This window comes from Labrus mixtus, chromosome 5 (genome assembly GCF_963584025.1).
Source record: "Labrus mixtus chromosome 5, fLabMix1.1, whole genome shotgun sequence".
Lineage (NCBI taxonomy): Eukaryota > Metazoa > Chordata > Actinopteri > Labriformes > Labridae > Labrus > Labrus mixtus.
The window spans coordinates 7,041,794-7,053,567 of NC_083616.1; the positions used below are offsets into that span (position 1 = coordinate 7,041,794).

General features: G+C 39.3%; 1 protein-coding gene across 1 annotated transcript; it reads right to left on the bottom strand.

The window, feature by feature from the left end:
- Nucleotides 1–161: 161 nt before the first annotated feature.
- Nucleotides 162–11,772, bottom strand: rad17 (RAD17 checkpoint clamp loader component). Its single transcript, XM_061037499.1, has 17 exons — nucleotides 11,633–11,772; nucleotides 10,280–10,371; nucleotides 9,851–10,081; nucleotides 8,387–8,461; nucleotides 7,996–8,134; nucleotides 7,019–7,155; nucleotides 6,236–6,288; nucleotides 5,916–6,041; nucleotides 5,742–5,811; nucleotides 5,551–5,662; nucleotides 5,266–5,463; nucleotides 4,190–4,293; nucleotides 3,917–4,063; nucleotides 2,856–2,984; nucleotides 1,762–1,882; nucleotides 1,179–1,236; nucleotides 162–862 (listed from the first exon to the last, which is right to left on the bottom strand). Exons 2-17 carry the CDS (start codon nucleotides 10,319–10,321, stop codon nucleotides 682–684), a joined length of 1,923 nt encoding a protein of 640 aa, XP_060893482.1. The 5' UTR covers nucleotides 10,322–10,371; nucleotides 11,633–11,772; the 3' UTR covers nucleotides 162–681.
- Nucleotides 11,773–11,774: the final 2 nt, after the last annotated feature.

The window sequence follows — 11,774 nt, forward strand, 5'->3', positions numbered from 1 at the left end:
AATTTGTTGACTTTAATTTGACAGGAGCGCAGTGACTCCCTGCAGAGTCAGAGTGAGCGTCACCAGAGGGAATTTCAGGGATATTCAAAGGAGCTTCATGTGAACTGCTGAGTAAATATTGGATGAAGGTGTGTGAGAGGAACAACAAGATAACGTTCAGGTAAGGTTCACTCATTATTTTATTCACAGACTCATTCAGGTTTAAACAGAGTTCTCTTTAAATAAGACTAACATTTTCTGTGTTCAGCGTTTATAAACAGCAGAGGTGTCAGATCAAGGCGTTTTCCTGCGCAATTACCTGTCGCAGGTGAATCCATAGTCACTCAGCAGAACAAAAAAAAGAAGAGAAAAAACAAGTGCTGAACGTGCACAAACAAATAAATACTGACACATTTCCAAGAGCGGCTTCATGTGGAGCTACAGTCAGTCTCTAACAGACCACAGACCTGTTTGATCCTCAAACGACAACTGAAAGAGAATATACCAGAAATACCAGAAAAGAGACTTAGAGACTGAATTCTGTGAGGGAGAAATAAAGAATACAAACTTTTAACACTAACAAAGTCTTTCCTCATGAAAATAAAGTTTATTCACAGCGCAAATATCTTCCTCCATACTGACTGATGACCTCAAACATGACAAAGCTGCAGTGTCACAGTGTGTGTGTGTGTGTGTCTGTGTTCAGTCACTGTTGTACTCCTCAATGAGCAGTTCCTCCTCCTCCAGGAGGACCTGATTGCTCGTAGGTTTAGGCTGACTGGCTGACAGATCTTCATCACCCTGACCCGCCTCCTTCTCCTCCTCGTCCTCCTCAGTGTCCAGCTGAGCTGGATCTTTGTCTGTCAGAGCCTCCAGTTTTAATCTGCACACACGCGAAAGAAAAAAACTGAAAATTCTAATTATGACATGAGAAAGGAGGATATCGGTGCTCACGGTTGCCAGGAGTCACACACTGGGTGAAAGTCAGGTGACCCAGAGATGAGATTATTTTGTCATCAAACATTCAGAATTGTTTCAGCTGCTGGACTTTAAAGAATCTGATTAATTCCTGTTTTCTATCATCCTCTCCTGCTAACTCTGCTGTGAATAAAAGCTGATCGATTAAATCTTCCAGATATTTCTGTGACCCTAAACTTTTGAATCCAGGGGCATGATGGGTAGATAAATGTGTGCAGTACCTGCTGGGGCCCCTCCTCAGAGACATCTGACCCACGTCCTGAATGAAAGCGATTTGAGCTGAGACACAGAAAAACACAGAATATGAACAATAATGAACATAACTCAGAAACTTAATTAACCAACACTCACACTAATATAATAAAGATAATCCACATATAACAGGGCTGAAGGACCATAACTACACATTCATTAACTTTACACAGTGAAAAGATGTTCTTCAGGAACAAATGCATAACAAAAAAAAAAGAATTCAAGAATTAAGTCAAACTGAACAGAATAAATGTGACGTTTAAAGTCAAAATATCAACAGTAAAGTTGTAGTTTCAGTGTTTGGTCCACGTTAAAGAAAGTATAAATAAAGTGAGACAGTTTTTTTTCTTTTGTGCATTTTGAGAATTTTATCTTTACTGATAGAAAAAAAAACTTTCTTAGCTGATTTATTTTAATTACACCTTTCTGTTTCTTTTAAACACTAAGAGCAGCACACAGCAAAGCAACAAAACACAAAACATGTCACTTAAAACCCATTACAACTTATTATGTGTGAGCATTTACGTGTGTGTGTGTGTGTGTGTGTGTTACCCTGGTTCCTCATGGGGTTGGTGAGTTTGGCCAGGTAAGGCAGCAGATGAGTCTGTAGACTGACAGCTGACAGGCAGAAACTCCTGAACAGAGACTGAGCAGTCACACCGTTCTCCCGGTGCTGAAAACAAATAAACAAACAAAGATGAGTTTTTTACCGTTTTGACTGATTTGAATTGTTTGAATTGTTGTTGATACTGATGATGAGTGTGATGTGGGTTTTATTTGTACATGGAAGTGTTTGTTTGTATGGAATGTGCTTGTTTGTGCGATTGTTTGAACTTATTACTTCTTCTCTTAATCTCATCGTATCCTGTTATTCAATGGTAATAAAGATTTTCAATTCAGACATATCGATGAATCAAAAAGATTGGAATGTTCAGTAAGTTGTTTATATATTACTGTGTATGATGGGAGTATTTTAAAGATATGGATAAATATGGACAGAGTGTCTCCATCTCCTCCTGTTGTACAAAGATGAGGCCAAAATATCCCCCATGACAGGAGTCTGTGCAGAAAAGATTGGTTTGGAAGAGCCGCAGTAATGACGTCGTGCCCCTTCCTCTAACCAAACACACATTGAACTTGCAGATGAAAGGTCAAAGGTCCCTCAGGCGGGTACGGTCCACGGCAGGACAGATTCTTGTGTCAGTTTGAAGCAGACACACTCACTGTTATGGAAAGTTCAATGACTTTAAGTTGAAGGTAAGATCAAGCTAACTGACTCCTGTTATGGGCAAACTCTGGTGGGAGCTAATGGTACCATAATTGTGCTAGCATACGCACAACACAGAATGAGCTAGCAAATGCTAACATTAGCCACACTGGACCATTACTGTAGCTCCAGAGTGGATAGTTCTGTGGGTTTTTGTGCAGCGGTTGTTTCATTAAATGTTCAGTTTAGTTTTAACAACACAAATGTGGGCTCAAATAAATAATTAATTTCACTGTTTGTGAGAGACTGATGTGACAGCCGCAATAGAAAAATCAATATCCAAACGAGGGTTATAACACATTATGACAGAACTTTTAAGACCCCAACCGTCAAAATAACAGACAGGGTTTGTATGTGTATGTGTGTATGTGTTAGTTACCTTCTTGTTGACCAGCAGCCAGTTGGGTTTGTGCAGCGGTCTGAAGCCCACTGAAACATGCTTAGCGTTAGAGTGAAGGAGCCCCCTGGTGGCCACTGAGCTCCCATAACTCCCCATGGTGCTGCGGCTCTGGAAATAAAACAACAGTAACATATTTAATACAGAGGCAGTTTATTTTTTAATAAATTAATTTTAGTATCTAATCTGTACACTTTACTTTGTACACTAAAATAATCAAAATAAGAGTGAAACCAATGCAGAGTTCTATAACCTGCATTATTTGTAGCGTCCAGCAGGGCGTAAAAAGCAGTCTGATTTTAAAGATGTCTGTGATCAAATGGTCCGACTTGTCAGTTGATTTATTCACTCACAAACATTTTCCTAAATAGTTTATGGTCTCATACTCTAGTTTCATGTCTTCTTCAACACAGCACAATGTTCATTTAGTAAATGATGATCCCATTTAAAGTCAAATAGACCAGAAAGCAGGGGCGGAGTTACAGGGGCTCCCTGAGATTGACAAGTTTCTACAACGGTAACTCGACAGAAGTCTTGCTCAGAGTTTGGTTGTACAGTTGGAAGCAAAAAAAATGCCTTTCTGCAAAACCAATCCCCCCTCAGGGACACGTAAAGTTGAAAATGAAGAGGGAAACCTGGTGATAATTAAGTAAATTATGGTCCAATTTAAAGTCACAGCCTAAAAAGCAGGGAAGGATTTAAGGCGGGGCTACCTGTGATTGACAAGCTGTCGATCATGAAAGAGTTGAAACTATATGAACACTCCCTCTCATCCAAATATGGTCATTTAAAAGGGCTTTAAAGGGGGTCCACTAACCACTTTTTACATCCTTATACGTCTTTGATGTAAAAAAAATAAAATAAATACTAAATTGTGTGTCAGAGTGTCATTTAATTTTTTAACACTTTTTTACTCAGTTTAATTTTCAGTCCGAGTGCTTGCTATCATTTTGAAACGTGTTCTAGTTCGCAGAAGATTGATTGTAGTTTGAAAGCAATAGACACTTTAGCTTATTTTTACATATTCAGGTGAAAACACTGACCGTCCAATCAGCAGTGAGAAGGTCGGCGTCGGACAGGTACTCACTGGCCCGCTCCACATCCTCTAACTCGGAGAAGAAGTCCAGGTAGTTCTGGTGCAGGAACAGGTTAAAGAACTCTCCGGACATGTGAGAGCGCTCCACAACCAGCTGGATGAAGAGAGACAGAGACACACACACACACACACACACACACACACACACACACATCTAGGTGTTTATTTGTCCGTTTCTTTTTTCACCTGATGAAGCTGTGCATTATTAGCAGGTCTGTACCTCGGGGTCTATGAGTAAAGATCCTCTGTGATGATGGGACAGGTGAGACGGGAGACCAGGTACAGGTCCAGATTCAGCAGGGTCAGCTCCTTCCTCATTCCCTCCTGATGATGATGATGAAGACACACAGACAAGCAAACAAACTGTTTCAGTGCACAGAGTCAGGAATGTAAAGATAAACTCGACTCATGATATGATATGTATCACAATCCTAAGTTCACCATCCAACTTCATAACTCTTCTTTACACGAGAGAATGAATTTATGAAGGAAGATGAGTCATCATTTAAATTCTCTGACAATAAAAAGCAAAATACAATATTCCTTATTTTTCTTTATAAAAAGAACACTTTATATTATTATGAGGTTGTATAGTTACAAAAATAAAGGAATATTTTTTACGGAATAAATAGTGACACTGATTACATCTTGTAAAAACACCTTTTTGAAACTTTAGTTTGAATTAAACAATGATTTAAAAAGAAGTCCTAAATCAATGACATACGTGATGAATCTCTACACAGAGGTGCAGCCTGTGTGTCCAACAGTGAAGCACACAAAGCTTTTTAAAGACGCAAAGTTTCTTAGCTTTGTATCGCCGAATGTAAGTTTCATTCATCTTTTTGAAAGTTGGGTATCTAACTTGGTAATCATCAGCACGAATCTCACGGTCATCTCTGTGGTTCATCACTTATTTACTGTAGGCAAGCGAGGTTTCAAATCTTCTTCGCAGTGTATTTTGGTGATATGTTTTGCTGTGTGAAGCTTTACAGTGTGTTATACTTATTCATCATGTTTTGTGTTATTTGGGTCATCCATCAGTCTCTTGTAATATTTGCACACTGTTTTTGTCTGATCTGCTCACTTCATGTCTACACACAGTCTACACAAGCATTCAAAACCTTCACTCTGTTCATATCTGTATTCACCTTTTCTTTACTGACACAGAGCCCTCTGCTGGTTATGCAATTTTTTGTCAATTGATTTAAATTGTCCATATTTGTTGATTTTTTATTGTACGGTGAGGTATGGTTACATCCCTAGTAACATGTTTAAAAGCAGAGCAGTGTGACTCACGTTTGCAGTGCAGGATCTTTCCAAGAGCTCTGAACAGGAACAGAGATGCATCCTTCGATCCGATTGCCTGCTCCACCTCCACCTGCTGCTTCGCCTGCTTGGACTTCTTCCTGTTGTTTGTTCTGGAAGGAGCTTTCCCCACAGAGCTCACAGCTCTGTCCTTCTTCATCCGCCACAGACCGTGCTCCAGAGATGTGTCTGCAGAGTAAACACCACAAAGGAAGGTCAGGACCATGTTGTTGGTTCTGAGGTGGAGAAGAGTGTGTTGGAGGATTTGGACCTGACCTGGGAGGGATGAGAACTGGAGGCTGTTGACGGCACTGCGGATGTCTCCTGAGCTTCCTGAACACAGCGACTCCAACACTGCCGGGTCTGAGGCACACATCCTCCCTCCGCTCTGCTCAGAATGACAAGAATACACATTCAATTAAAGAGTCCTCCAAAATGTGTTTACACCTGCAAGAGCCTCCTCTCACCTTTCCTGCCTCCACGGCTGAGATCCGAGCCAGGACCTTCATCATGGCGGTGGGAGCAATCGGGTTAAAACTGGAAATATAAAAACATAGAAGACACAGTGAGGGGAATGATGATGGGGGTGATTTTAAGGTCTAACATCCCTCAAACAGCCAACAGGTGTCAACGTTTCAGACCTGATGTTGTTGATGTGCAGCTCCTCCTGAATCTCTCTGGGGAAAAGAAAACGTGAGCTGCTGTCTCCACTCAGACTGTCCGACACGATGAACACCAGAGGACAGCGGCCTGTCTTCACAAAGCGCCTGGAAGACACAGAGCAGGGACAAACATGACACTGACTTGTTTTTTTTGTACCAGCCTGTTAATGTCTTGAGGAACTGCAGTTTCTAGCACCTCTGCACTGGTTTAATGTTTTTTAACACCATAAGTTGTCACTTGGTGTCGTCACAGTAACGTCTCTGTTTTCTCTAAGATATTAAAAGAAATGAGCTCTCACCTCAGGACGTCATGCAGGCTGCTCGGCTGTCTGTAGAACGTGTTTGGAAAATCCTGAAGACAGGAAGGGGTTAACTCAGGAGTGAGTCACATTATACTTTAAACACAGCAGCTTCAGACCTTAATATCAGACCTGATTATATACAAACAACAAGTTAAAACACAACGCTCAATATGAGAAAATAAAACATGTATACATGAAGTCAGACAGGAGTCTTTACTGAGGAGCAGGTCTGTTAGATTAGACTGCAGAAAAGAAGGTCAAAACTCAGTAAGGAAGATGAAATGAAATGTTTTGAAAAGCTTTAGGGCTGGGTGTTTTGTAAGTGTTGCTCAAGGCCACCATAGTAGTCAAGAGTCCATTTCCAAATATGACCATCTGTGTAATTTATCTGCATCCACGAGCAGGCTAAGAGCACCATGATCAAATATTTATTCAATTGTACAGGAAGCACTGCTGAACTTAATATATGATTTTGTTGATGAATCCAAATGACACTCAGGCTGTGCATACGAGCCTGTTGGATGTAGTTTTAAAGGATCTGTAAGCACTAGCTGGGGTTCAAACTGCAGGTGAATTCACACGTGTCCAGTCTATCTTTGGTGAAACATGTTAATCAATCCTTCATACAGTAGATGGTACTTAATGATGGCAAAAATAACAAACCTAAAAAGATTAACTAAAACTAAAGTCAAGAAAAACAAACCTTTCATTATAACATAATACAATTAAAAGTTTAACATCACATGTTGAGACAGGAGCGGGAGTAGGTGTAGTGTTTACCTCCACCAGTATGAGCTTTCTGTCTGAGGCTCCTTCATCACCTGTCATCTTCAGACAGGTATACCTGTTGGCTCTGAGCAGGAAGTCCTGGAACTGGGATAACTGGGAGGAGGACGTTGAGTCCATCATCCTCCAGTCTGTCAGAAGAAGAAGAAGAATCAGAGACAGGAAGGAGAACTGACGTTTAAGTGTGCTACAGGTAAGGTACCTGAGCTTTTTCATTAACACCTGTCAGTCTGCAGTCACCAGAAAACACACAAATACATTTACAAAATTTTAGAAACCAGGGTCACCATGATACCACAGTTTTAAACTTTGATATATTTCTAGTAGAAATCAGACCCTAATGGTACCTGTTTGATACCATGACAACAACACCAGAAGTCCTAGACAACCATTAATAGGTCATTAAAGGATCTGTGGGTCTGTATTTTTTTTTTACTTTAACAGCTTGTGGCTTGACTTTACAATAACTACATAAAACATGTAAACTGATGACATGGTATGTTCAACACCACATTACACTTCTGTATATCTGTAGTTCTGATGTTTCAGTTTTTGTCTTTTAGATACTATATGTAGTGTCATCTATGCCAGGGTTGTCACGATACCAGATACGAGAAAAGTATTCGATATGTTTCTGGAAAAAATCAAACGTGATTGATACTTATTTGATACCATGGCAACAAAAATACTAGGCAGCCGAAATTGGGTAAATTATTGTTTTTAATTAGAAGATCTTGAGCTTTTTAAAGCTTTGGATACTATCGATCATTAAAATAAAAGACATTGCCTGATTTTAAAACACAGGCTATTTAAAAAGTATTATAGTATTGGAAATGTTGACAACCTCATTAGAAACACATCCGACATAAAGCAGTCCAGAACATCAAATTCTGCTCACTTATATGAATTTTAATTTTATTGATGAAGACACATCAGTGGTGTATCTCAGGTGACTCAGTCTTTGTCCTCACCATGCTGACTGCTGCTGTAGAACTCCTGAGTGGTGGGGTTGGTCCACTCCTGAACCCGGAGACTCAGCTCCCGACACAGGACCTGGACTGTAGCAGTCTTTCCACATCCCGATGGTCCCGTCAGCAGCAGGATGCCCCCCTGTGGACGAGCACAGAAGTGATGAAGATGAGCCTGCAGCTGCTTGCAGAACCTCCACAGACAGCTGGATTCAGGGTAAACTATAAATGATCACGGTGTTTAAACAGGACTCTCTATATGATAAAAAAAAAAAAGCTCCGTTCTCGCACGACTACGGGAATTTGCTCGTTTGAATTTGATCTATCGTTAATTAAATCTCTACATGAAAAATCAGAACACATTATAATTTGAACAAAAGATGAACCATGATACCTGTGAGGAGTTGGTGTGAACTCTCATCCAGTTCTCCACTTCTTCAATCTTCTTCTTGTGCACCGCCAGCTCAGCCTACACACACACACACACACACACACACACACACACATCTATTAAACTCACCTATTTCTCTCAATAAATCTTTGCATTATGTTAAGATATTTAAATTAAATTAAATTTCTGTATTGATGAAACAGAATCGTGAATGCACTTATTTTACCATCATAGACAAGCTAATCTAATTTTATCGAATATTTTTTTATAAAGCTAATACTATTGTTGTGATTAATGCAAAAACATTCAAACATGATAAATATAACACGGAATTCACTTTAAGACTGTTGACAACGTATGTAAAATTTCACATCTTTAAATGTAAGATGGCAAAAAACAAAAAAACAACTTCACTGTTTTTGAAACCGTTCACTAAACTTTTTATCTACTAGATATAATTAAAAAAGTAATGAGCAGTGTCACTTTTTAATGAGATTTGTAAAGAGTAATGACCTGTGGCCAAATAAGTCACATGTTAGTATTGTTTTTTTCACCATAGCATTAAGGATTTTGTTTTTAATTTATTGATGTTTAATTAATTTATATAATGTCATATGATAATTTTCCACCACGTGTATGTTGACCTCTTATCTGCAGTGTTTTCTTTATTAAAAACAAAGGTAAATGAAAGTTTAAATAAAAGTATAGATAAAAAATAAATCAAATAAATACCTCTCTGAGTCATGACTGTCTACAATGAGAGAGAGGCGTGAGTCCCGCAAGCTGTATTGCTGTCAGAGCCGTGTTTACATCATGTTTACATGGACGGGACGGCCTTGTGTATAAAGCTGTTTCAGTCAAGGACTAGAGAAAAGAAGAATAACATAGCCTACTCACTATTTACCCTAACAGCAGTAAGTCTGTTTAGATCAGGTCATTCCAAGTCATTTTATAATGTGAAGCTTCGAGTTAACCAAAGTGTGCTAACTTTAGCCTGCTAACAACAATGCAAGCCACAGGCAATTGCAGCTCGAGCAAACGACAAATTTTGTCAGCCACTTGGGCTTAATAGTGCTTTCTCATTCATAACTTCTTCAGAATAGCACAGGTGTCGCCAAACAGCAGTTTGTTATGGTTTAGTGCTGGTGCTCAAGGGCGACATCTAATGGATCAAGATGTTGCATGTTCTTACTTTAACTTTATTCTTAGCTAATATTATGATTTCCCTGATTTTGATTGGTCAGGATTAACCAGACAATAACCAGTTAACAACTGAGGGTTATCTGTCCAGACCTGATAACCTGTTAGATGAAGTCAGCTCACTTTACCATTCAGTCACTTACATATATTAAATACCATCTGGTAGTATTAGCAATGAAACAGAGGAGGTTTAAATTCCTGGATAACATGACAATATCGTCTCAATTTGGTATTCTGGTACCATGACCACCCTATGATGCTGCTGACCTGTGAGCATGGTGAGTATCTGTCCACCCAGGACTCATCCTGGTCCCTCTGAGTCAACTCTTTGAGCAGAGAGGTCTGTAAAACCTCTGAGCCGCTACTCTCTCCTTTCCTCTTCCTGCTCCTCTTTGGTTCACACTGGGATTTTAAACTCGGACCCCCTTTTCTCCTCACGGGCAGAGAGAAACTTTCAGCCGGAAACTCAGAGAAGGACGGATCCACCCAGCGGTTCAGCTGTTAGAAACACAATCAGACACTAATTAGTAAAGATTCATATATTATGCCCTGAATTTAAAGTCAACTGCATCACACGTCAAAGTAATAATAAACAGCCAGACTAAAAAGTATATTCTCATATGTGCATCAGAAAGCTTTTAATGAGTTTAACATTTCTAAGGTCAAACTGTGGTGTAGATAATTAAAAATACTGACCTTGCTTTGAGCCGTTTTCTCTCCCACAGACAGTTTGTTCATCCTCACTGAGCTGCTTCACTCCAAGAGCAGCACCAAGCAACACCCAGAGTCTGAAATGCACAGAAAGAGACAGTTTATCATTTCTGATTCAGATGAATGACACAGACGGAGATAGTTTTTAATGTCTGATACAGCTGAATAACACAGGAGGCCATTTATAATGTCTGATACAGCTGAGGGTGCATATCTGATTGTTGTGTGTATGTTTCTGTCCAGCACTTTAAAATATAAGATGCTCAACCAAATGAAAAATCATCTTCAAAGACTGAATGCCAACCCCACCAGAGACTCTCTGAATAAGCCGTCTTCAATAAAAACATGTAAGCAGTATTACCTCAGACCCTGAACACGCTCTGAATATGAATATGAATTGTGTGTGACCATAAAAACCTGAGATTCAGGGACCAAGTTTATTAAGATCAGACTAAAACACTCTTTAGGACACCAGTAAATCCTAAAGTTAAATATGGAGATCAATCCCATAGCAAGAGATCTTTAAAAGCATCTGAATATTTGTTTATTATTTGAATGTTGACACATTTTTATATCTTCTATTTTTTTCCTGTTGTAAATGGAGCTGCTGTGACACAAGTAAAAATGTCAGTCTTTGTCTGTCAATATAGTCCAATCAATCTATCAAGCAGTTTTACAATCAACCAATCAGCACTGCTGCAGCGAAACAACACACGAGACCGTTTTTACGGACACAGTTAATAACACACAGTTAATAAGACACATTCAAAGTCATCATAAAAACATCATACAGCCTCACAGCACAGTGGGTGGATATCCAATGTTTACACCGCATCATATTTAGGTACCGTAGGAAGATAACTGTTTCGCTTGAACGTGTGACCGTGTTAACTGGTGACAAAAATTTCAGCCAAGTGCGTCAGTGGTTGTCGAAGTTACAAAATGGATTTTAAGCGGAAAAGTCTTCGCGAAAGCCTTAGTTTCATATCTGTCAATTGAACATTATGATGAAAAACTAAAAAAAAAAAAAAAAAGCCACAACGATGAGCACTCTTTCCGTTTCCAACATCTGTCGTTACTACAACAACCACACACACATTCGGCTGAAAGTCACCAGATAACACGGTCACGACTTCGAGCAGAGCAGGAGCACAACACACGTAAACTCTCTGGGACATGATAAACCTACATTTTACTTATTTAATGTGTGCAGACGATGGTGTGCTGTAATTTAAACACACTCACATGTTGACAGCAGACTGGACGACTAGTTAAATTAACTCTAACAAACGTTAGTTGGTGTTAACATGCTAACATGTTGCCAGTGTGTAAACTTACCTCGTTTAAACATCTGTGTGAGCAGCAGACTTCCTTAATAAAACCTAGAGAGTGAATCCAAGTGAGGGTTTAAACACAGATATACAACTTTTAAACTTTAATATAGCTATGCATGTAGGTTTGTTTCATTACAGTTAATTTA